Consider the following 27,702-nt stretch of genomic DNA (forward strand, 5'->3'; position numbering starts at 1 on the left):
GATATTGTAATACGCTTTGATCTTATCATTACGTCATGAAAAACATAACATCATCTGCAGCACAAACTTCTCGTTCCAAAAAAGTTTGTTTTATCAAAATACGCCAAGAAACAACTTAGATATATTGGTGAAATGGGAAGCAAGCATTTCTTAATGTTACCCGTCCACATAAGAAAATGGACGTTTTTGTGATCGTATAATGCTTTCCCTCCACAATCAACGGCATCTTTCAAAGATTAATGATTGTAATACTAAAACAACAGCCATTTTCGAACATTTTAATATCTATATTGATTTGATAACTCCACATTCTAATAGCAATATTTCGGTTTTCGTAACAAGCCAAGAGACTTTATTCGATTACTACAAAGCACTTTAAATGATACATTTATTATAGAAGCATTTAAGATATTATTATGTTCGGAGACGTATTTGAACACAATACTGTTCAAGATAATATTTAGACTTCCATTGTCTAATTTGGAAATAAATCATTCTGGCATGCACCTCAGGACTACAGAAAATATTCAATATTCTGACCGTTGTCCCGATGCACCACCGGTACACCGTTATATGAAATTGAAATAAATAAGGTTGCCTCGATGTGGTTGAAAATAAATTTTCTGACCTGCAAAATTTCTAAAATAAATATTCTGATCCCACAAATGGAAAATTGAGAAGTCAAGACTTCATTTCACTCAAAAGTTTTTTTGTCTGTTAGAACATGGGGAAACCCCTCAACGATTTCTTAATTGTGACGTTGATAAGAACGTCATAAAATTATCATATCCAATCATAACTAGTGTTACATAATTATTATGGGATGAGGTGTACTTAGTTTTGACCGCACAGATAGAGAAGACAATTCTGAAAACAAAGTCAAAAGATAACACATTATGAAGTTTTAAAGTTATTGCCTCGTAAGTCTTGAATATTTTCGTCAATCTTAAATATTCAATTGAACGATTTTAACGTTAAATTTATAAAAAGTTATAGTAACTTTGACCCCATTTTTCTTGGACATCATTTTTTGCTAACCAACGTCAGTCACTGCTCGGCTCGTCGCTCCACAATGGAGAAAAGAAGACTTAAATACCAACTTATTATTATGCTGGTCCAGAAACATGAGAAAATCGACCAACCAAAACAAAAAAAATCTCCGAAATATGTGAGAGATGTGCATGTACTGCCCAAGGAGTAGTTCTCGTCTGCAAGTAATTCTCACCACCGATTTTTCGTCATCTCAAGTGAAACAAGTTCATTCTCAAAATTTACGAAAAACAGCTGCATGCAGATTGCAGATATTGTGCCCTCAAAAATAAGCTTTCATGCATCGATTTTCATTGAGGAATAAGACTGGTATGACTGCTTCTGCCTTGAAAACGGTGAAATCGACTCTCTGACCATCACAGCATGGAATTCTCCTTGCTCATTGTGTTTACCTTTTTTCAGCCCCACCATAATCATTTCTTATTTAAACTACTACACTGCATGTAATGCCGGTAATATTTTTCTCTAAAATAGAATGAATATTATTAAAAAAGAGTAATAAATAAGGTTTATTCCTCGAATGCCAACATTCTTTGATCTACCCACAATTTACCTGTAAAATTTTGTTGGCCTTCAAGGAATAGGTGCCAGTGGTTTTCACAACAATGGTGCATGCTTATCAAAACAGTCATACTAATTAACAGATAGGTAAATTACAGGGACAAAGACTAGACATGGAAAACAGACATACACAGCAAAGAATATAAAGTAACTAAAATCATACATACAAAGTAACAAAATCAAATGAGCAACTCGGACTCCACTAAAAACTGGGAGCATGGACCAGGTGCACCGGTAGGGTAATATTTATTGATGTTAAATTTCTGAATATCATTAATATTTTTGTATATAATTCATACATTTCTTAAAATAAAAGTAAAACAAATGTTAAAATTCATTTTATTTTTACAATTTTAATAATTCAAGTTTATTATATTCTTACATATTTTTTTTAATCTGCTGTTTTCCATGTGATATAAGGTATAAAATGTTCCATTTATCAACTTCACTACTTAGTCTCAACAGTTAAATACATATAAAAACATTTTAATTGTTATAAAAACACATATTGTTATAATATAAACATCTATTGAAGTATTTTTGTTGGCATTCAAGGAATAGGTAACATATAAAATGTTGGCATTCCAGGAAGACACCATAAATAACCTCAAGTTCAAAAATATATATCATACAAGGTCTGTATCACTTAAATCTTCAAATTTTGAAAGAAGTTGAACATATTCTCTACACAGATTATTTCCTTATAACTGAAATAGAGAACAACACCGTGCCACTTAAAAAGAAAAAAAAAACACATTTGTGAAGCTGTCCTATCATCAGTCTGGATGAAAAGTTTCAAATTCATCAAAAGGGAGATAAAAAAAAGATTAGTAAAGGGCAAAAAGACATGTCGGTTTCCTGATTGAAGTCAGCTTCCCTGCCTACTTTTCTTTTCTGACTACCGTATTTTTTTTTCATTTTGACCCAAGCACCATTAAAGTCTAAATTATTTCCCCATTAACTAAATGTTTTTGAAAATTAACTTCCCTACCGACCTACCCTATTTTTTTCTTGCTGGTAGCAGGAAACAAGACAATTAATTTTGGCCTAATTGAATGATTTTTACGATAAGTTGAATTCGTTTGAAAAAAAGATAACAAAGTTGAAAGATTCCCATGAATTTGATTATCTTATCACTAGTATTTTGGAACTTGGCAATGAAGACTAAAAACCATAACCATGGTTCAGTCTCTAGAAATTTCTCGTTCATAAAGAGAATAATTCTTGTATTATTGCATCTCATTTGTCTTTTGAAAAGAAACAATTTTGTATAGATTCTATGACGACTCATTTTTTGAAACGGCGCTGTAGATATAGAAAATACTCTTTCATTTCTCACATATTCGATATATGGCAATATAATGCAACATAAAGAAGTCCCTTATGAGCTCTTTCGCAATTTCCTTGCAGGTACATAACTCCATTATTTTAGCATATTTATGCATAATAGGTTAGGTACTAAATGTGGGCATATTTTACGTTCCTTTCTCTTTTTGTTTAACTATCTATTCAAAACGTTCTTGCATTGTACAACAGATACAGTAGAATTAGCATACAAGCTTACACAACCGCGGAACCGTTATTTTTATTTATTTAGATTATATCATTGTGTGAATATACTGGTCCAAAGTGATTTGAACATGTCATGGGCTGTCATTTCCACGGAATTGGAGAATCATCGAATATCAGGAAAGAAGACATAATGGATAACCATACAGTCGATTGTAATCTTAAAAAGTATTTTGCACTTTACTTATTCAAATTAACATAAGACATCCATGTAGATGTTACAACAAAGCATGACCAGCTACATGTACATGTATATCCGTGATGACCGTACCCAAGTGATCAAATCTGGAAAAAAAACGTGGAAGCAAGCATCTAACTCGCTTGACAATGTGATGGGGTAATTAATAAACAAATGACATATTTTCTTTCAATTGTAGTGCTTTGGACATGATTGTTTATGCGGCTGTAGCCGTATTATCTGTGATCACCACTGTTTATGCAGGTAAGACTTTTGTATAACAAAAAATAAAAACAAACAAATTATAACAATAAACATAAGAAGAAAAACCAAACAAATAGCATTTAAAAATCAAAATCCATTTTTATATAAGGTACGATCTAAATATGTTACATCAGGTTGTTATACGACCATAAAAAGTAATTATTTTTTGCTGTCTTCCTCGTTGTTACTGACGCCCGTTAATTTTCGTTTATAACGATAACTTTGGTCCCATTTTTTGAAAATGAGGGACTTAAATGAAGGTGATGTAATTATGGAATTGATAGAGACCTTAATTGAATTTCAAATTTTGTTAAATACTGTGTCCAAACCAGTTGTTTTTTGTTTATTGGATTTTGATGATTTTGTTGCCAGTGTATATTTTTAAAGGTTTGTATTAGGAGTTCTTTTTTACTCTTTATCTACTCCGGACTTGATTTTTTATGAGCAACTCGGCTGGTGTTTCTATAAAAGCAGAGAACGCTTACCCTACCAGTGTACCTGATCCATGCTCTCGGGTTTTAAGTGGATTCCGAGTTGCTCAATTACATTTGTTTCTTTGGACGTATCTTTTTGCTTATTCCATGTTCTTCCGTTGTTTTCCCTGTCTAGTCTTTGTCACAGGAATGCATTCATTTTGATTTCTGCTAGAATCTTGGTTCCATTGATTACTGTCTCCTATTAGACATATTAGAAACGTTATGGGATCTAAATTTTGTTTATATTCTTCATAAAAATTCATGTCTACGTTTTTCAATACGATTTCAGCTATCAAATACGTTTTTTCGAGTAATACTAGGCAAAGTAGGCCACGCGAAAATAATTAATTTGTTTACATTTTTGGTCAGATTAAGATATTTTTCTCATTAGATTCTTTAAGCCTGTTCACGGTAACATTCTAAACAAAAAAGGTCGGCGTTTTCTTTTTTATTTCCTTTTTTTCCTTTTATTTTTTCGGCGCAGGTTTTTAATACATCCAAATCGTAAGTCGTGTGAAATATTGCTGTCCACTTCCCCTTGTTACTGGTTCCTATATAAATCTGTCTATTAGGAATCGCTGTAATAACAGACTTGTTTTCCATATGACAACATATAAACGTACTTATAGCCTCGTGTCGTGCTGACTTAATGTTAACGAGTTGGTTGCCGATACGCTTTGACAAACGTGAAAACACCCAGTTAACTCAAACACCGGACTGACTAAGATAAACTGTACTTTAGTTTTTAAAGGGAAAATACAGATTTTCTTTTGTTTACTTTCATCTTGCTGATAAAATGGCTAAGGGTCGAGGGAAAAAAGGACCGTTCGGGTAACAGAAAACTGGCATTTAATTTGTATGGCCTTATGAGGACCCTTATCTACGTGTTTCTATCTGATTAAAGATATCTCTACGGTTTTGGAGTTACATGGATTCAAGGAAATTAATTGAAGTTCAAATTTTGTGAAAAAAATATGTCAAAACCAGTCGTTGTGTCTGTAAGTTCCAATGTCAAGTGTCTTTGAAAAGTTATATTGTGTCCACTCTTGCCGCAAGTGATATTATATACACGAGTTGAGTTCGATTTCTCTTCAATTTATTATTTTCCGGAAACGGCATTTTTCCGTCATCCGTTTTGTTCATTAGTTTTTGAGTAGTGTTTGTGTCGTCTGTAACAAGTACACGTGCTTTTCATTTTCGGGATTTGACAATTAAAGAATATAAACATATACCTCATACCTCTCGTTCCCCAAACAACAGATGGTAAAAGTGAACAGTGAACGGAGTTCAACACGGTGCGATCGCATGCCGCGCTAGGCAAAGCTCTTTACTTTTATCATGTTCAAAAGTGAATGAGAAAGATTTTCAATTCAGATTGATTTTTTAGCAAATTGCTCCACAATTCTGTATTTATATTATTGGTAGTCCTGAACAATTTATTTAATAATGGAAGGCCTTAGTGTACATACCACTTTTTTTTTCAGACACTCCGAGTTATAATGTAATAGTTGTAAACTTAAGCCAATGCATTGGTCTTCCACAAATTCTATAAATTTAAGTAAAGGAACCTGCATTATTCTGGTTATCATTGATTTATCCTGTGCAATCAAATGTCCTTACAACTGTATTATTCAAGTTTGATATCTCTCCCCAAAACAATCTGACAGGGTCAAAATTTTTGCGCTTGTTACGTATATGTGTACAAATTAAACAATTATTACTCAAGAGTCAAGACCAGTATGTTTGACATAGCAGTTTACCATGTATATTTTGACTGTAATAACGTCCTTTATCCTAAATCTATGTTCTTGAGTGATTTTATCATATATTAGAGATAAGTCAACAATGCAGTAAGCTATTTTTATGGATTATATAAGTACTTCTCCGCCTAAGAATCGGGCAAAATGTGTATAAAGTGTGGTATATAAAGGAAAAAAATACAAAGAGATTTTATTGCATTAAACCAACTATTTATAACTGATTACCTCCAAAAATAAAAATTTTTTAAAAGCGTGTTTAAAGTTTACGATTTTAAGATATTTGTAGGATGAATTTACTTGAAATGCACTATGGCTATGAAAAAATGGCGGGAAACTTTTTTCGCACTTTTTCTTTATATAATTAGTCAAAAGATATCCACATTACAGATGTCTCAGGATGAACTTAAATATCTTTTCAGCTGTTTTTTTTTAGATGAAATGTATATATTTGAGGCACAAAAGACTAAATTGAGAATTATAATGTGCCACCAATTGCTTGATTCTTACATTGAATGGTACTTCATACGTGTTCATTTTACTCTAAGCATTGAGCTATAATATTGTGATTACGGTATCGCCACATGTTTCTTTGCAACCACTTGATATTTTGACCGACACTTTATATAAGAAATGCCATTTCGTTGAATAGCAAAGTCAACTTCCAGTTGACAAATCTAAACATATTGACCATGTTGCTTTACTACAATAATTGCAGCGTTTTTTTCCGGCAACTACTTATCACAGTCAATTGCCATTTTGACAGAAGCTTTATTTATATATGTCTCCGCCATATCGCGTGATTAGAGCGAGCGACGTCAGCAAAACTGAACTTCCTGTTTGAAGATTAAAAAATTAATCTTGTTATTTGTTTTGTTTTGTTTTGTTTTTTGTTTGTTTGTTAGTTTTTTTTTGTTTTTTTTTAGGGGGGGGGGTATTTTTTAATGAACTTTGCTCACAGTTTTTAAGTACATACTAATACTTCCAAAGCATAAAAATTGTGGAGGTGAAGGTAAGACGACATCATATCAGTAGTATTGTTCAAATGAAATACAAGAATTTGTGAGCATTATGATCATTCAATAACTGCCTAGCCTATTGCTTGGAGTAAGACTGACTAACTCTTAATAAAAAGATACATAATTGAACAAAAACTTAATATACTAATAAAGTAATATATACATTCAAAAGCTTTCCTTTTATTTTTCAGTAAATTTTCTGACTTCCAATTTTAATTCAGCACTACATGTTAAAAGTTAAAATACCTTTACCCAGGTTGCTTCATTGGTTAGTAGTATTACTCAATAATACTTTTCTGCATATTTCAGGTGCTCATTGGAGTTACCATGGCCACCTTCGTAAGTATACTACTGCAGTACTTTACATTTTAATATCAAACATACTTGTATACACGCAGGACTTCTTTTTTGTCAATTTAAAGTGGTGATAGATATGAATGTACTAGTATACAGTAACCTAATATTATTTTAGTTACAAGTACATGTAAAATCATATCTCCGTTACATGTTTGCTATTCACCAGAACAAGTTGTATGGCCAAAGTAACATTTGTATCTTTAATTGTTACAGCTCCTAACTTATGGTCAAAGAAATATCCAGATTGTGGAGGAAAGCACCAATCTCCAATTGACATTGACACTGGCAAGGTCATTGTTAATAAAAAACTTAAACCATTCAACTTCAGTGGCCTGAAAAAGATCGACAATCTCCGGCTCCTGCTTGAAAACAACGGTCATACGGGTAATATTTTTTAATAGTGGGACAGAAACGAGGAAGGGTGGATGTCAATGAGACAACCACTCAGCATTATGACTTAAAAAAACCAAAATGGCACTTACTAGCTATCAACACTGGTATGACTTGAAGCAAAAAACTGTTTTGGGCACCAAAAATGTCCACTTAGTTGTACCAAGGCAAATCAACTATCTATATACAATACATGTAGTATACAAAAATAAGGTACATGGACTAGACAATCATAGGGCAATTTCCTGACCTGAAACATGTGACTGTTTTAAATTACAGAGATCTTAGAATACATGTATGTCAAAGTGGTATAATCAATACAAGGATAAGTGATGAAAGACGCAGAACAATGAACAAGCCCAGAAAGGACGATCATACACACTATGGTCATAAATAACACAAATAACCCCATGCAATGTTATAGGTGTACAAACAATATGTACATATGAGATGTTTAGTTCTATAACATAATACTATGTAGGGACTTTATAATAAACAAAACAAAATGAAAATATGCAATGAAAACATGAACGATTAAACAAAGAAATGCGAAATTTTATGTTATAGAACTAGTAAAATACTGTACTTGTTATTTGTAGCTGTTGGTATTTAGAAGATCTATTATTTTGTTAAAATGAGAAGTCAATGAAATAGAAAAATGGTTTTAAAAAGAAAAAAAGAGGAAGAATTCACATGGAATAAATCACATTTTATTTATTGATGGTAGATGTAGAGCTTGGTTTCAACAGGGAGGATCTCTTTTAAATACACAAGGACAAAAACATTATGTATCCCTAGACATGAAAAAAATGTATTTGTATTTAAGTAGCACTCCAGCTAAGGATCATGCAAAATGTGATTCATGGGTAAAAAGCCTACATATTTTTATTTTTGATATTTTGTTTGAAATGTCATAGTAAACAGAAATTAACATGTGGTTTTTCATATAACCTGTGCTCTTAAGAGATAAAAATTATATAGAATGCACTGTAGATTTCAAAATTAAGGGAGATAACTCTGTAAATGACACTCAAATAGTTTGGGCTACAAGCTTGTATTTCCTAATCTTTACCTTTGATTTTAAGTTCCTTAAAACGACATAATTCAGTATGGTACGACTGAACATTGAAAATACAGTCATCAGTTCCGTTAACAGAAGTAAAATGGTTCAATTTCAAAAAAATATTTGGCATTGATAAATACATAGTTCTACATTGATAACCCTATATTTTCGAGACACGTTCTTAATGATTAATCGGAACAGTTAAAAGTGTTATTATAACTGATTAGGGGCTTCTATCATACTTCTGCAGCGAAAGTTGAGATCGGCAATACTAGTCCAGGCATTATAAACGTGAGAGGAGGCGACCTGAAAGGACCCTACATCGTTCAGCAGTTCCACTTTCACTGGGGTTCTAATGATAGTCATGGCTCAGAACACAGCATTAACGGTCACCATTATCCCATGGAGGTATCTTGAGCCTTTTTTTGTGAAGGGTAGTTGTATGAGGAGGGTTGCAAAGTGTTCTTTATTTATTGAACTCGTAATCAGAGGTAATCATGGCCTTTCTGATGAAGAAAATGTCAGTGGTTTTAAACATGTCCAAGAATTCATAAAACATTCAAAAGGATTTCTTTTTGTATAATTTTCCATCTGTTCACCGGAATGTTGACATGGTCGTCACTCGCCATCACTCACTTTCTCTATAACACATCTATATATTTCAATTATTATATTATGATGCATGCTCAGTTTCAGTTATTTGTAATATTGTATATTGGAGAGGACATCTTAAGTGATTCACTTGTGTCTGATCCCTTTTGCATTGAGCAATTATAAAGTATGTTTAAACTAAACAAAAATGAAAAGTCGTTTGTTCATCCGCGTGATACTTTTTGGAAATGAAAACAAACGTATCGTACATGTACCTCTTGCTTTGATGCCTCCACCTGTATTTATTTGCCTTATCAATTAAAGATAAAAAAAGCAAGAAATAAAAATTACTTTTGAAAATACCTTTTGAAAATACCAGAAAAAAATACTGCAATAAATCTGATGGAGGGAAACGTTTTTTGAACAAAACAGAGCTGGACTGAATAATTTGCCTGCACAATAAGGTATTTAGTTTCCACAGGTTCAAAATGAAGTGAAACTGTTACCTGTATGATGGGACTTGATTTCTGATTAATTTAAGTGATCAGTTTAGATTTAGACAGGCCAAGTAAATGGCATATATGTAATATAATTTTACATTGGTGAATGTATCGCTTTTTAAAATAATGTTTTGATAGAAAATTGATGTCTATATAAGAATCGAAATGATTTTCTACAACATTTAAATTATTTTGTACATGGAATAATATTACAGATGCACGTTGTGACGTATTCATCTAAGTACAGTAAATTTCACGATGCCTATAAAAAGACTCCGTCAGGACTTGCTGTTCTTGCTTTCATGTTTCAAGTAAGTATTAATATAAACATTCTACATGATATTTTGTATTTCATACAAATTTATTAATCCATTGGGAATGAGTAAGATAGATAAAGAAATTGGCACATGTCATCCTTTTTAAAGCCTTCCAGCTTTAAGTTTGAATAAATTAACCCATTTAAGAACTACGATTTTGGGACTATTTTAGAAAAATGTAATAAGTTTATTTTTAGAACGTATATCAATGACATTGAAGATGCCAATTATTTTTATGAGTACATGTAGCTCAATATGGTAACACATAGTCATTGGCCAGGACTTGCATGTAATCCAGCAGACCATATGCAAGTAAAATAATCATTTCAGTTGTGAATCTGTTACAATTAATTACAAATGAGGACCAATACAGGTAAATATTGGAGACGGGTCCAGAGAATGAAATAGCAATGTCTCTCAGTACTGCTGTAGCTGGTCACTACTAAATCATGCAATGAGTTACTGACTTTTTACAGAAAGGTCCCATTTACAGAAAGGTCCCATTTAGGAGTCTATACTAACATACCACCGTCTACAACCTGGGAATTACTAGACATATAATGTGAAGCTTTTTTTTCTTTCTGTCGGGGTTGGGGTGGGCACAGATGATTTCCTTTATCCTGCGTTTGTAGGTCCTGCGTTTTTTTGCTTGGCGTCATTCGTTATGAAATATGAACCTTTAGCATATAAGGCCATTAAGAGATCCCTCCTCCTTGTGTTTTTTTTATCTCCTTAAGGTCCGTTTTGCCTTTTATTTCGGGGAAAAAATGTCGTCCTAGCCATTCTTTATTATTATTCCCTAAATGTGTTTTAGTCGTACCATTACCAAAAATGAGCCAGACAGTGGCCACATATTCTGAATTTGGGAAGTACTTAGTATTGTGAATGTGTACTACCATAGTGTGTTTTGAAATATCCTTAGTTGATATCAAGTTTACCAAAACATCTGTTACAGGAGGAAAACGTAACAATTATCAAGGCATTCAAATACACATGAATATCAAGGACCATGTTTTCTTCTATAAATATTAGATAAATATAACAAAATTATTATACATTTTACTTATAGATTGGCCAAGAAAATCCTGCTTTCCAAGAAATCATCAAGCATATGCATAATATTGTGTACAAAGGTAGGATATTAACAAAATTCATAGTGACTGTTGATTTCATTGCCCCATGATGTATTAGGAGTTAGGCTAGGTTACAGACATAGGGGGATGTTAAACTCTACATGAGTTGACGTCATTGCTTGTAGATGATATATGATATGTATCTAGAACTTTAAAAAAAAACATTAAGGATACAATTGCATTGTATGTAGTATTTAAACATACACTAAATTCCTTATTTTTGACACGGCCTGTTCCTCCAGAACTACTGGACACTACACCAATGCCAAAGGTGGTCTAGCAAGCTATTTTCCGACTTTGTTGAATTTGAGGCTCTTACATTGGAGAGTTTTTTTTCTAACTTTTGCCACTAACGTTATTTCGACCTTTTTTTCATTTAAATGACATCATTGCCTTTCAAGTTCTTATCTAAAGCAATGAAAAAAACATTATAACAAGAAAATGTTCTAGTTAATTTACTTTTGCAGATGAAGCTGCATATATAACATCGTTTTCTCTTGCGGCATTGTTTCCAAAAGACTCGTATGTATACTACACTTATCCAGGAAGTTTGACCACTCCAGGATGCTTTGAAAGTGTGGATTGGAATGTGTTTATGAATCCTATTACAATATCAGAAAGGCAGGTAAAGTAATTTATCAAGTATCAGTAATGTTTGATTTTACTCTCGCAAACAAATATATAGGGGATCTATACCTGCAAGAATTATGGTACTTTTTACGTTACATGGCACCTCCAAGACTATCTTCTGAAATTCAATGCCAATCTTTTTTTAATATTCACAATCAAGTACCTATAAAAATATGAGATGTGATGTGATGCGATTGCCAATGAAATGTAAGACTACTTTTTTCAAAGAGCTTGACAGAAGAATGTCCTTGAAAGACTACTACATTTACATGTAACAATACAAAAGATGGCAAAGACCAATATATTGATCTCTGGGGAACCTCTAGATCTACTTTTTATCAATTTAGATGGAAGATCAGAATTGATATAGCAGTCGCCAGAACCTTTAGATTTGCAAAACCTGATATCATCTGCAATTATCTTACACTACCGCAGTAAAATAGTCCCACTGGCATACCCTATTTAGGTTCAAATGCGGATAGTTAGGTCCGTTTTATAGGTATTTCTTATATATCAAATTTAATTCTATGTTAATTACATCAATAAACAATCTCAGTAAATATTTTTTACCGCGAACTTAATTTACTGATTAATTAGGATTGCACGTTTGTATTAACAGAGATCCAATTAAAATTAGTTGAGCTCTAATCCCTTATCAGTACCACGTGATCAGTACCTGTTTATTCCTATGCAATCGGTCGTTCAATGTTGATATATTGAAGTTGTCTACTTATTTTTAGACGCATAATATAGATAGAAACGAACACCCTGCGAAACTATAAGTAGTCGGACAGATGAATCTGTCTTTTGATATTTCATGCAGGCCCTGGCGGATCCAAATATATTTACAAAAAGGGGCAGTGGATCCGATCAAGAAACTTATATAAAGAAAGGGGTTCCATGCAACCATTTGCCATTCAATTTTCTGCCAAATGTTTAACAAAAGAGTAGCATAACCCCCGAAACCATCACTCACTGTATGGTGTATTTTCATTACGGTTACCGCCAGCGACATCGGAAGCCCGGAGATGCCAAATACAAATAAAATTTGACTTAGACGATGGCATAGGAATTTCGGTAATGCATTTATCGGGAATGGTGTCAGTCTGGTCTGATGATATTGCTTTCTGTAATAATCCTTCTATTGAGCTATTTTGGCCATGTGTAAAGATAATAGAGCTGCATGTACTCCAGGGCCTTAAAGTGCATGGCTAGAGTTGTCTGCACCATACATAATTGTTGAAATTGTATTCTAGGACTTCGGGGTTTATGTTAATGTACATGTACGTGTGTTTGGAACTAGAAGCCAAAAACTAAGCACTTTAAACGACACATAGGTGTCTATACGATAACGTGTAGCACTTCAGCTATAAAGCTTATGAACTGAAGAATGTAGCTAGTTGAGGGAGACATGTATCTAAAGATATGATTTATTTCTATGATTGTGGCAATTTAAATGATTGTTTGAATGATTTGACAGACAGTTCGACGTGGAGGTCGATAAATTGAAATTCGACTTGAAAATATTAGAAACCGGGAAAGGTCAACTAGTAGTTTGTAGTCCAATTACGCAGTATGTTGGGAGTGTTTTGTGTTCATTTATCTTGGTGTTCCATGTAAACCGACATCGAACCTGAATATTACGCAAACTGACGCACTGCTACAATGCATTATAAAATTGATGTGTGCTTTTTGTAATGTCCTTCGTAATCAGAATGCAATTTGACAATTATTTGAGACTTAAAAATTCAAACGATCGATATGAAGTGATTTAGTGCATGAGCACTTTGATTTATATTGAGCATGACCAATCAAATACATAAACCACCCCATCAGCTTCCAAATCAATTACACTATTGCAACTCTTTATTGTAAACTCAGTCAAAGGGAAATAACCCTTATTTCTTTCCTACTGTGTAAAACATTAGACATTATACCCCATAGTGCAATCACCTTATATTGTCCATCCGTCCATCCATTACACTTTCTTATAACAAACATTTTTCAGCTTTTTGGTGGAGATGCTTAGATATTTAGTACATTTCTTTTCTTCTTTGATTTTAATGTAAACTCGAGGAAGTAGATGAGAAAGTAAGCTTTATGGACTGTATAAATTAATGTGTGTTTAGAATTTATGACTTTTGCTCTTCGTTACAGATAAATGAGTACCGAAAACTATGCGAGGAACAGGCTCAAGGATCTCACCACCTGCTGAATAATTATAGACCAACACAAAACATGAATGGCCGATTTGTACAGACAAACGACCCCAAAGGACATTACACACCAGCAGTAAGTAATAATGTTCTACATGAAACAGAAGTCCGATATTAGAAAAATGTATACACTTTCAAATAATCAAGTTTCTATAATAAAGACAGCTTTATTTTTAATGAGGGCAATTTAAAATTTCTTGATTTTTGTATAAAAAAAATATTTTTAGGATATTCATTCTCTTTATGAATTTAAAATGATTTTGTTGTAGAATGTGAAAGACAGCGGTAAAAAGTCAACCTGTCATGACAAGAACAAACCGAAGCATGAAACTCACCACCAACAGCATGCTAAAACAAAGAGTGCAGCTAAACAAAGTACTGAACATGCTCAGCCGAAACCTGGTTCTCACAAAACTGAAGCTAAAAAAAGTTCTAAGAACTCTAAGCAGAAACTGACACGTGCCAATCATCACACCAAAGCTAAGCCTGAAGCGAAGGGCACCAAAACATATCCAAACGCTAAGGACACCAACACAAAGCCGAATACTTCGAAAAACAAAATAAAGCCAAACGCCAAGAAAACCGAAACAAAGCCAAATACTTCGAAAAACAAAATAAAGCCAAACGCCATGGAAACCGAAACAAAGCCAAATACTTCGAAACACAAAATAAAGCCAAACGCCAAGGAAACCGAAACAAAGCCAAACGCTAAGAACACCAAGCCAAAATCTGATCACACTGAAAATAAACAAGATAAAACAAAAGATCAAGATACAGAAAAGACAAGCAGTGCCAACTTAAATAATGATAAACGTTGGACGTATGTGCTAGCGTTACTTAAGAAATTAAATCGTGGCAATCCAGGAAATAAGTAGAAAAGAATTCAATAATTTACAAATATTCAACGTATCATACTCATTTTTTGGTAGTGAAAAGAATAATAATAAAAATGGTCATTTCCAAAAAAAAAACTTTCTTACATTACTAAGTCAATTGCAACCACGCTCTCCTGTTCAATGTTGACTATGTAATAACCATGATAGAGATAAACAATGAAATGCTGTTGATTCGTAAAAAAGTAACCACGAGCCCGAGCAGCATTTCATTGTTCTGTTGCTTGAACTATTGTTTTGACGGTCTCCGAGTTAATCTGTTTTGACTTTCAATTAGGTCTTCTGTGATGCTCAAGTGAGCTGAATTCGCTTCAGATTACAGACCACCAATTCAACCAATGAGCATTTGGAACGTGCACAAAAATAGTCCTACACAGAAATTACCCCTGTTCCTCATAGTGCTGTGAAAAAAGTTCTCATCTTATTTAAAAAATTTAAACAGTTTCTGAAAGGAAAAACATTTCTGTACATTTTATAGGTGCATTTTGCTTCTTGTGATGTGAAGCCTAATCTCCATAATTGGTTTTTAAATATACCCCTATCTTGTGAAAACACTGGGATTTCCCATGCTATTTATAGACCCTTCACTTCCGGTGACCAGTACTGCACTGCAAGTCTGCTTACCCCACATGCCATTCTGAGGATTGTGAGCTGACATATGTAGAATCATGCTGATATATAGTCCTCTGCAGGTTAAAGTTAAGGTAAAGTCTAGAGAAGCCATTGAATATTATGAAATTAGCATAGAAGCCTATGAGAAGTGGAATTAGTGGTTTTTAGCCTAAACCTGACCCAAGAACCAGACCGCCAATTTGACTTTGTTTTTTAGTTTGCGATCTGCATTTTTATCATATTGTTTTCAAATGAAAAAGCTAAAAGGTTTGTCTTCATTTCTTTCTTATTTTGAAAAAAAATCATTGGTACATATGTGACCCTCAAACGTTGCTATCATATTACACAAAACAAGTGCATGTACTCTTTTTGACGTGTAGTCCTATTTACAAATATGACGCACTGAAAAGGGTTTGTATTGTAGCCGGGCATGTGAAAACAGGAGACTGCTTGCAATTTCTCGTGCATTACTTTGGCAAAATGTCCATCTAATTTTCCGTGAACTATGGTACATCATAGATATATGGTTACATGTAAGTATCAGTCTTTATGTAGGGATTAAACAGTGTCTGTGTGTGAAACATGTTATGCAAGAACCCATCATAAAGACACTGTAATTTGATAATGTGTACCATCAGAATCAAAAAGAAAGACGCCATTTTTTATTTTATCTTCTTAAAATGAATTTAAATGTCATTAAAATGCACTGCAAATGAACATTTCAAGGTCACGAAGCGCTCTCAAAAACCTCAATATCCTAATATTCTATTGAAAAAGTACCAATTACGCTGTAATGCAGTGATCAAAATGTTCCTTTCAAACAGAGAAGATTTATGTGAATGAAACTATATTGTCAGATCGTCGGAGTTTTGACTTTCATGTTTCAAACTTTTCCCATTTTGTCTGACTTTCTCAAAGACTTATTCTTCATTATATGCATATTTTAAATTATTATTTTCGTTAGGTATTCATTTGCGGATGAGTGTATTGTGCCCTTTTCATATGAAAGTATTACGGTACAAGTTTGGTCGGCCGGATGTTCGCCCGGTAACATGGATTCGAGAAGTTTTATGGAATTAGTATGCACAAAGTCTAAAAGTTGTTTTGATGAAAAGAAACTACCATTCTTGCTTTCCTTTTTTTTGCCTTTGCAGTTGGATTTTAAAAACCGAAAACGGAAGACAGACAACCAAGGCATTTTCGTAGCAGTTTTTTTTTAAATATCGTTTCTCTCGAAAAAAAGTCTTCAATTTAAGTTTACCCTTTTTATCATTAAATTAACTGTAAGAGTAATCAAGGGAACCAAGGTTATAGCGGTAATCAAAAGAATGTAATTCAGGGACAAAGACCAGACATGGAAAACAGACATACACAACAAAGAACATAAAGTAACTAAAATAATACATACAAAGTAACAAAAGTAAATGAGCAACTCGGACTCCACTAAAAACTGGGAGCACGGACCAGGTGCATCGGTAGGGTAAGCGTCCTCTGCTTTATTAGAAACACCCGCCGAGTTGCTCATAAAAAGTCAAGTCCGGGGTAGACAAACGAGGAAAGGAAAACTGACCCGTTGAATAAATCAGTTTTCATGGTGCTGATGGATACACCATAACGATCCACGAGTTCATGATGGCGACCATAAAACTTCTGTAGTGATGACTTCAATCTTGTAGCAACATAACCCTGTTCCAGAAGCCTATTTGTTAGAGTTCTAGCGCGATACAAAAAGTCTGCGTAGTTTCGGCAAGCTCTGGCATAATGTATGAGTTGTGATATGAACACTCCATACGCAGGAGCCGAAGGGATGTTGCCACAGATGAAAGGAAAGTTGACAATTCTGAATGATTAGTCATCACGTTTGTCGTAAAGTTTGGTCAATAGTTTTCCTTTACCATCGATTTCTAAGTGTAGGTCAAGATATGAGGCTGACTTCACAGTGTCTGTAGTATCTTTTATCTAAAGTTCGTTTGGGTAGATGCGATGTATCAAATCCCCGAAATTAGGATTGTTTAAAGATAACACGTCATCTATATAGCGGAAACTGAGATTGAAGGATCTAGCCAAATAATGTTCTTTCTTTCTGATCAGATCAGCTATAAAGTCAGCCTCATATAAAATGATAAATTGTATTCAATTATTTTTACTTGAATTTCAGTCCAGCACGCTGGTTGATTGAAAAATCTTTTTTTTTTCGATCAACAGCTGCAACGCACATACATGTACCATGCACGGTCTTAATGGATTATTGATCTTGAAATCGCAAGTCATCACAACAAAGCAAGCGAAGTGTACAGTTAAACACCAGTTCATGATAAACTGGCGGAAGGACTGTCGGAAACCCAAGTTATATTCGCGGAAATACATTCAGAAGTAAACATTGAAAAAAAAAAAATGACTGAATAATTATAGACCAACACAAAACATGAATGGCCGATTTGTATAGACAAACGACCCCAAAGGACATTACACACCAGCAGTAAGTAATAATGTTCTACACGAAACAGACGGCCGATATACGAAAAATGTATACCCTTTCAAATGATCAAGTTTCTATAATAAAGGCAGCTTCATTTTGATTTTAATGACGGCAGTTTAAAATTTCCTAATTATCGTATGAAAACAAATGTTTTTAGGACATTTATACTGTTAATGAATTTTAAAATGATTTTGTGAAAGACAGCGGTAAAAAGTCAACCTGCCATGACAAGAACAAATTATAAAATAATAAATTGTATTCGGTTATTTTTTTTTTCTTGAATTTCAGTCCAGCACGCTGGGCGATTGAAAAATCGGTTTTCTTCCGTCCAACAGCTGAAACGCACATACATGTACCATGCACGGTCTTACTGGATTATTGATCTTGAAATCGCAAGTCATCACAACGAAGCAAGCGAAATTTACAGTTAACGCAAGTTCGTGATAAACTGGCGAAAGGACTTTCGGAAACCCAACTTATATTCGCGGCTATACATTCAGAATTAAACTTTGATAAAATGACTGAATTTTTTCGTTAGTTCTTTTTTGGACTAATGGTAATTAGTGGCGTACTGATAAATCGAACAACGGCTTACACTTTCTGAAAACTACTCAATAAGTTGTTTTGGAAAGTTTTGTCCATTGTTTGTTAACCGTTGATTCGTAAAAAAGAATCCACTGTTACAACAATAGATTGACGTCACAACAATGGTATAAAACTTTAAAAACAGCCAGGGAGTATTCAGGAATTTACATTATACACTTAGAGTTTCCAATCTAGACAATAAAATGGTAGGGTGTTCCAATCTATAGCATGCTGGTTTTTTGCTAAAAGTGTTTACGAAATTAACTTAACATGGGGTGGGCTTCCAGCCGCTGAATACCTCCACTGGCAACAACCATTTGATAACTCCCGCTCGACTAGTTTGGAATGCTACTATTATTGAAACTGTTCTATATTCTTACTACAATGTATTAGTGAATGAAAAATTAGTTACCCCTTTTTGTTTTAACTTGTAAGTTAGGACTGAAATAAATAACTTCGGGGTGGATTTGTAAAATGTTCGAGGGAATGAAGTAATCAGCGTAACCAAGTTCTATTCTGATTACCATTTGCAATTGCTGATAATTAATAAGATTTCAAATGAAATATGCCGTTCCCATCAACTTGAACAGTATAACTCTGACTATACTCGACGTCACATACAACACATTTTCGAATTGAAGCTCTACCTTTTAAACCGTCGGGACTTACCGCTAGAGTTGTCTCTCTTTTATTTAATATGAAGATAGTTCGCATATATGCATGACGTGTTTGTACCAACGAGTCGCTTATTAGCTTAAATCATGCGTAACAAATCCTTACGGGAAAATCCCAATGGCATACTAATATCATGTTGGTTTCTACGGGACGATTTGTTTACAAACGAAGTTCGTAAGTTCCCGTCGAACTCCGGTGACAATCGTCTGCTTGATCAACTTCTCGGTACTGTAAGTTGTTCGCATAAAATAAATCCGAGGTATCCGAAATTACGCCGAAATGCATTCTGGGTTCTCCGGTTTTTGGACAAACCATATAAACGTAAACTACATCTCCTAGCAACCCGATCACTGTAAACATGGCCGACTTTTTACATTGTAAATATTGGCTCCGATAATTAAAATCTGACCGGAATTTAACGATTCAATGTTTAGGGAGAAGCCGTTTGGCTAAACGAATGAGCAAGTCATTTAAGACAATTTAAAACGACGGTAGGTGTCAATAAAGTCGTAGAAAATATTTTTATTCAAATTCTAACAGTATGTTATTTATAGTATGTCAGAATTTTATATGACAAAAATATAATTACTTTTGTAGATTTAGAACCTTGAATAATAATCTTCCCATTGAAAGTGGGCGTTGGCAAAATATACATGTAAGTAAGGAAAAACAGATAATGTTAATTATGTAATTCGGGAGATATTGGGGATGAGTTCCATTATTTGTTTAAGTGCACATCGTTTGATATTGACAGAAAAATCCTTCTCGCTGAAAAACTTGTTAAAGACAACATATAATTAAATTTAAAGCTTTGATGAATAGCTCTTCACCTTCTGTTCTCAACAATTTAAATAAACTTATATAACAAATTATAAAGATGTTGTCTCCAGGGTAGTTTTCTAAATGTATGTATATAGAAACTCAGCATGAGTGTGACTCAATATTATTCTTTTCAATACATGAACACTAATCAACTTCTTATGCAAATTATGTATCTATGTAAATTGTATTGAATTTGTTCTCAGTACCATGGTATTATGCATCCTCCTAAGTCAGGGTTTTGACTCCACAATCGTTCCCTTAAACCCCTGACATCGCCCGTTCATATATAGCGGGTATCGCCCAGAGCCATCTAGTGAGTTACCTAAATTTAATCCGGATGAAATATCCAATCAAATCACTCGTAGTAGAAACTCTTCGGTATATCTTACAAACTGGCTACACATAACTTCTATTTTTTTCAGTAAAGACTCTAAACATAATCTACAGTTATCATTTTTGCTCATATTGAATCATTTGTGACATCTTTCAACTATCAGTTATTACATTGGACCGTCCATTACCCCGTGTTATTGTTTATCTGTCCACTGACTTTACATGATAAATCCATTTTCATTGGTGCTTGGAAGGATGAGGATTAAGGTGTTTGAGTAATAAAGATATAATTATCTCCATTGAATTGATAAAAAAATGTTACGCCATTTTTATCATGCTATTGAGATATTTCCAATCTAATTAGCATATGCCCTTTTCTTACTATTTGATTGGCTGTTCACCTTTTACGAGCTTTGTTACAACAGTATAATTCCAATCTAATTACCATATTATGCCTTTTTCGTGCATTATGATTGGCTGTTCACCTTTTACGACCTCAGTGTAAATTCCATGTATATGTCTACCATCACCTCGGCAACAGATAAAGCCATTTAGAAGCTTAACAGTATTATCTGCTTTATTCCATTCATATTCTGCAGTTATCAGTAGCCCGTAAATACTTTGAATATTGAAATTGCCAATCATGTCACGTTGTCGGTTGAATGCCGCCATTAGCAATGTCAATTTCGTGTGTCAATTTTCCTGAATTATAGCCTCCAAAAAAAAAAACAAACAAACAAACAAACAAAAAAAAAAAAAAAAAAAAAAAAAACAATATAAAAACTATACATACATTTAAGATAGTAAGTGATTGGATTTACAATGATTAAATATCATTTTCCAGAATTTATGGATATGTAAAACCGGACCATTCACTCACAAACCACAGAAAATCTTGGCAAAAAAAGTAATACCTAATACCCCTATTATGTATATCACTGCTGATTTAAGGCTTACCCAACTGAACACATGGTGAATAAAGCATCTTTGGAGTAAATAGGAAATAGTTTGATTTTTCTATGTATTTTGCGATTAAAAAAAACAAGGACAGTAATGCACTCATATAAAAACAAAACAAAACAAAACAAAACAAAACAAAACAAAATCATACACAAATAAAAAAAAAATGCAAAACCGATACAAACAAACAAAATCAATCAAAAAAAAAAAAAAAAAAAGCATCTTTAGTAATTTCACTACTTTAAATTCGTCCGCACCCCATATTCGTAAACAAAGACTGAGATGACTTTGCAGGAAGTAAAAAAAATTGGAAGGAGATATCTTTTAACCTTGACTGTTCATTTAAAAAAATAAAAAAAGGTTGCGTCCCAGATTCTGACCTTAACGAAAGTTAGATTGACAACACCTGCAAACGTTATTATACAGTAGGTCAAAAATAGACAGTTTCTTTATTGTTGATCGTTAATATCGAATGGCCCTGACATCAATTATAATTACTTATAAAAAAAAAGTTGTATGATACATTTATATCACTAGAGTTAAGTATCAAGCACCAATGTCAACCAGTCTAAGTACTCAAGCAGTGCTAGAGGTTGTCTGGCAAGCTGTTTTTTTAACTTGGTGCCATCCTAACCCCTAGCATCTGACATGTCGAAAGCCACTGCAAGTGTGAATAAGCGAAACATATGTTTTAAAATATTTTAGCTCTTTTATTTACATAAAAGAAGTACAACCCACCGGAAATCATGCGATAAAAATCTAATTTTTTTATTAAACACCTAAAAAACATTTGTAATGAAGACAGTTATCAAATTGACCATCTATTTTGAGTTAGGTAACTAAATTTGGTCGTTTCAACATAAAATGCGAATGTTAGCACGTGATGTAACTGGATAGGACAACCTCTGAGGTATCGGTTAAAATAGTAGAGGATCTGCAACGGTATACAAATACAGCCACATATCAGAGGTCTAATAGGATGTTACAACTTTACAATCTTACTTACTAGTGCATTTCTGGACCTCCACAATTCGATTTCCAGGAATTCTCCAAATACTATGTATTTCTGGACCACTCCAATTCGATTTCAGGACGTTCTGAAATATTTAAAAAGTTCCTGAAATCAAAATTGTGGAGGTCCTTAATCGAATTATGGAGGACTACAAATATATAAGGACCTGTGTTTCCACCTTAAATTAATATGATAATTTTGACTTATTCTGCGTCTCATATGCATTCTTGTGGAATCCATATCCCTTCTTTCTTATTACTACGCATCTATCAATTTGATTACATATCCGTAGAGCTTCTTGCGGTCTACTCTACTTATTTACTAAGAAAAGGCTGTGGATAGTACCATATGCTGGGGACCGTGTGTGTGTATGTGAAAACGCTTGCTGGCGAATAAACTCATGCGCATTTCGTGATTCTAGAGCAGCAGACGTTTATTTTAAGGGATTAAGGGAACGAAGTACCGCACGGGTACAATCAGTCTGTCGTTGTCCCAAGCTTCCAATTAGGCAATTTTATGAATCCATGGTCAAAGGTCAACATAAAAATCTCATCAGATTAAAATTGTTTATTCCTAATACGCATATTGTTAATTTAGTATTCAATTACAGATCTTCAAATAGCAAGAAAAGAAAATCACACGATTACAAATTGTAAATGTCTCAAATTTGCAATTTTTACACATGTCAGCAACAATTTACAAACTGATATTACGCGAATAACGAATTTTAAAAATACACTTCACAAGTTACTAAATGAAGATATGCGAATTTTAAAAGTACATAAACAACAATTTCCCCATACATACATGTACATTTGTACATGCATAATCATTGTTTTAAAATGGATTGTATTAATTTGGGTGCGGTGATACTTATGTCTATTAATTTGGGTGCGGTGATACTTATGTCTATTAATTGGGGTGCGGTGATACTTATGTCTATTAATTGGGGTGCGGTGATACTTATGTCTGTTAATTGGGGTGCGGTGATACTTATGTCTATTAATTTGGGTGCGGTGATACTTATGTCTATTAATTGGGGTGCGGTGATACTTATGTCTATTAATTGGGGTGCGGTGATACTTATGTCTGTTAATTGGGGTGCGGTGATACTTATGTCTATTAATTTGGGTGCGGTGATACTTATGTCTATTAATTGGGGTGCGGTGATACTTATGTCTATTAATTGAGGTGCGGTGATACTTATGTCTATTAATTTGGGTGCGGTGATACTTATGTCTATTAATTGGGGTGCGGTGATACTTATGTCTATTAATTGGGGTGCGGTGATACTTATGTCTATTAATTTGGGTGCGGTGATACTTATGTCTATTATCTGTAGAAATGTGTGTAGTTATATCATTACTTGATTCTTAAGGGGAGCAGTATACAGTTTTTTGTTAGTTCGGTATTACAACCTCTTTTTCTTAAGTTTCAATATACAAGTCATCAGGTGATACACTCCAATATAGTCTAGCTGATCATCAGTGCAGTATTGGAGGTTCTTTTAAAAAGGTACAAGTAACTTTGATATTTAATTACGGTTCATGTTGAATACCTACAATATAACAGTATGAAGATCTGTTCCTGTTACCTTCCATGGCCGTGTTCATGTCTATGTTATCATTGATTCATTATGTTTATTTCCACCCTTTTAATTTGTCATTTATTTATTGATATTACGCTCTTAATTGTAAATGAACCTGTACAACTACCATTTTTCTCATGCACCTTTGTCATCTTAATGGTTGTTTATGTATATGGGTATGTCATGTGTACATGTAACACCTTTTTGATATGTACACGTAACTGGTTATAATTTGTTTTATTATCTGTTGTCCACATTGCAATTTCATTATGTATTGGGAGTTATTTTGTACCTGTTCTCGTGTTTTGTATAGTTGTTTTACCCCTTATACATATTAATTGAATCAAAAGTTCACATGACAAAATATCAGTTATAAAATCGCAAAATGTCCATACACTCTCCCTCCTTTCTCAAAGACTAACATTATTTAATCAAGAATGTCTAACCACTGTCCTATCACAGCAATTTTAAAGTTATTATTAGAATAAAAAAACAAATTTACACGCAATACGTTGATTACATACAATTTACACGCACAAATACAAATGTACAATTTCTTTAAAATGAACTGTTCATTATTTAGTTGACTTGTTAGAGAACTTTGGATATCTACTTTCAATATAAAAATGCATGTCTTTTGCATGGAGTTAAACATTGCATTGGAACAAAGAAATTGGTGGGATTGATTTCATCCTGTTTTGCCCATATGACAGGATCTGCCTGGTTTATTGCATGTACACTACATGTAATATTGTTCAAGACATAGAAAAATAAGAATATTGTAGCTAAAACATGTTTCTTATATGATATCATATAATTGTCCAGAACAAATACTTCTTTGACAGGCCAAAGTGCTTTCAACTGATAGCACCGCAAATTTTACATCGTGTCGCTATCATATAAATAACAAGGCGAATTTGGTATCTACGTATATGGCATACATTGTACACCGGCGAGTCACCCGTTTCGCAATTTTTTTCTCCATATCACTGATAAGTCAAATTTGATGAAAAAAAATATATATACCTTGATGCATGTGAAAATGTATAATCCTAATTTTATTATGTACTGCGAACATTGCAGTTGTTTATATATGTAGTTGTAACATGTAACTTTTTTATTTTAACTCCGACCTTAATTTTTTTTTAAAAAACGCATTGTAAATATCATCTCAATCTTGAAGATGAAAGAACATTCTTCAGTATACGCATATAAAGATAAATAATTTGATAAGCTGTACTTGAAAAATAAATATTTTAACTGTTAGTATGGTATAATTATTTTGATAACCGGTAAAGCCCTCGTAATATCAAATGGTCGTCCCTTAAAACTACTAGTAACTGAAACAAACCTTTACTAGTATTTCATTGCAAAACATTTTCGATGTTAAAACAATTTTAATAACTATGATACTACGCATATTTGAAAAAAAAAATGGTCAAATTTAATTGAAAGGATTGTGAACTTTATCAATAAGTGCTAGTATGAAAAATAAACAAAGTAAGTATGATATGACATGGGTTGTGTCCTTATTGTCCGGCTTATGATGTTCCGTGGTTCAGAATTGGGATTGATTTTACATACGATGGGGACATAACTTATTGCAGATTTAAACTGGTATGGAGCTGACATTTTAGTTAATTATGCTAATAGTCATTAGTTTGTATATTTGTGTAATTTATATTCTGTTTCTTTATTTCCGTTGTAACAAGGGACTCAGGCTTTTTTGAACTGATGTGTGTTTAAATTTGTAATTTTTTTCCCCAGTGGACATATATTAATGGGAGAGGGTTGTGACCATACCAAAGTTCTTTGACCCCGCTGCATATTTGCGCCTGTCCAAGTCGAGAATTTCTTACCTCTGCTTGTCTTGTTTCGTTCTCACATTAGTTTATTTTAATGTTATTTGAGTATATAGGGGCAAATCTTGCGCTGTATCCGTGTATAAGGATGTTTTTGGGTCAGCTGCAGCCTGCCCTGTGGTGTGAGGTTTCCTCGTCGTTTATTGAAGACCAATGGGTTTTCATTCCATACCTAATTCTCGTTATATACAAATTTCAGTCTCACCCTATATTATATGGGGTAAGATACCACCCCACTCACTTCCTTTGCACCCCCACCCATCAACGCCAATATGATTGTCAGGTTCCCTTATACCTCCCATTCACGAATAATTTGTCGCCAAAGATTTAACTGAAGCATTTTAGTATTTCTTTTTGCAACTTGTTATACTTCGTGGAGGCAAAAAAAGGCAGAAAGAAGTAAATTTATCAGACAGTCTAATGTCTCATCTTTCTATCAAAGGTATCACGCCAGTTGCGATAACAATGCCAGTTATTGAGTTATTGAGTTATGTGCAATATATTTACCCCTACCCACCGAAAAATCGTTTTAATTGACACATTTTCTCATGTCAAACCACCCAAGGAGTATCTATGCTTCAACGAAAATGGTAATTTCGAGACCATAAAACAAATAACAGTATGAAAATCTCTTCAAGTCATCAAAAGATCCCTAGGCGTATCAATTGAAATAATACTAACAGAAAATATCAAATAAATCATTTTTCACAGAAGCATACAATTTTAATATATATCGATTTAAGCAATTTTTCGGTCGAATAGAGTTACGAGTCTCAGTATCGTATTAATATTCCCATATACTTCTATAGTGAAGTACATATTTTTAGGATTAAAAAAATATATGTAAATTGATTAAATAAAACTTTCACCTATGTAGCCTTTCTAAGGACACATAAAAAAAATATTTCCCGCTAAAAAGTGTAGGTGAGTCCATGAACATCGGACATAAAAGTAGTCTTGAACTATATAGCCATTTTTTCTACTTTCACTTTCGTTTTGCACTCATCAAACCAACCTTTTCAGTGGAACATTTTTATGTTATATTGTTTGATTTTCTTAACAAAAAGTCTGTCATCTAATAGTGTTATTTTTGGTCTATTTCATATGCCATTGTTCATATCTTTTGACAAAACATTATTTTGTAAAGAGGCAAAAAGAAAATGCACTATATATTTGTATCCTCCATGGGACATGCAATGCGATAATGGTACCTACATATTTGAATCCTCTCAGCCCATGAACTACTAATCATTCAATAAAAGTTACTTTAAGATTTAGACATATAAATTGTAAGGTAGTAAAATACTAACCCATCGGTTGAAAATAGTTTAAATAAGGTAGAAACATGAAAGTGTGTCATTTTTTTCATCATGGCGATTTTGATCGAGGAAGAGAATTATCTTTCAATCACATACTAAAAGGAAACGTGTATTATTTAGAGCTCATAGTACATTCTCTTCTACCTAAATTCATATAACTGATGAGAATCATGATTGCAAAAACGCTGCATCATTATCTTGACTGTCTTTTTTTGAAAGTTATATATCATCTAGTTATTCGTGTTTACAAAACTATATTAATTCATCACTTATTTTTGCATTATTAATGTATTTTAAACCTTCCAAGTACATTAATATATTCATTGGTATATTTCTATAAATTTAAATGATTAATATCAGTATTATATATTATGTCGAAAAAGACATATACATGTTCTTATAGAATATCTGCATGTATAATATATGTCACAAGTGTATTGGTGGTTGTGTTATTTCAGCCATTGTTATATAATGATATCTGTAATATATGT

The 27,702-nt window shown here is 33.3% G+C and overlaps 1 protein-coding gene across 2 annotated transcripts; it reads left to right on the forward strand.

Annotated features, from left to right (window-relative positions):
- The first annotated feature begins 787 nt into the window (after positions 1-787).
- Positions 788-15,042, forward strand: LOC148607906 (carbonic anhydrase 2-like). 2 transcript variants are annotated; one of them, XM_088545364.1, is made up of 10 exons: positions 788-920; positions 3,558-3,622; positions 7,184-7,213; positions 7,445-7,615; positions 8,935-9,092; positions 9,991-10,086; positions 11,162-11,225; positions 11,693-11,850; positions 14,013-14,147; positions 14,341-15,042. In XM_088545364.1, exons 2-10 carry the CDS (start codon positions 3,568-3,570, stop codon positions 14,944-14,946), a joined length of 1,473 nt encoding a protein of 490 aa, XP_088401490.1. In that variant the 5' UTR covers positions 788-920; positions 3,558-3,567; the 3' UTR covers positions 14,947-15,042. The 2 variants fall into 2 exon arrangements, with proteins under 2 accessions (XP_088401490.1, XP_088401489.1); XM_088545363.1 differs by lacking the exons at positions 788-920; positions 3,558-3,622 and having other exon boundaries at positions 7,087-7,213.
- Positions 15,043-27,702: the final 12,660 nt, after the last annotated feature.

The sequence above is a fragment of the Perna viridis genome, chromosome 9 (genome assembly GCF_037379345.1).
Source record: "Perna viridis isolate PV_CMFRI_1.1 ecotype Kerala chromosome 9, ASM3737934v1, whole genome shotgun sequence".
Taxonomy (NCBI): Eukaryota; Metazoa; Mollusca; class Bivalvia; order Mytilida; family Mytilidae; genus Perna; species Perna viridis.

Excerpts from the sequence above, each read along its gene's own strand:
- LOC148607906 (XM_088545363.1), top strand. The coding sequence starts at position 7,102 with ATGTTAAAAGTTAAAATACCTTTACCCAGGTTGCTTCATTGGTTAGTA. Across the intron at positions 7,616-8,934 it reads TGAAAACAACGGTCATACGG|CGAAAGTTGAGATCGGCAAT; the intron begins GTAATATTTTTT and ends ATACTTCTGCAG. Across the intron at positions 11,226-11,692 it reads GCATAATATTGTGTACAAAG|ATGAAGCTGCATATATAACA; the intron begins GTAGGATATTAA and ends TTACTTTTGCAG.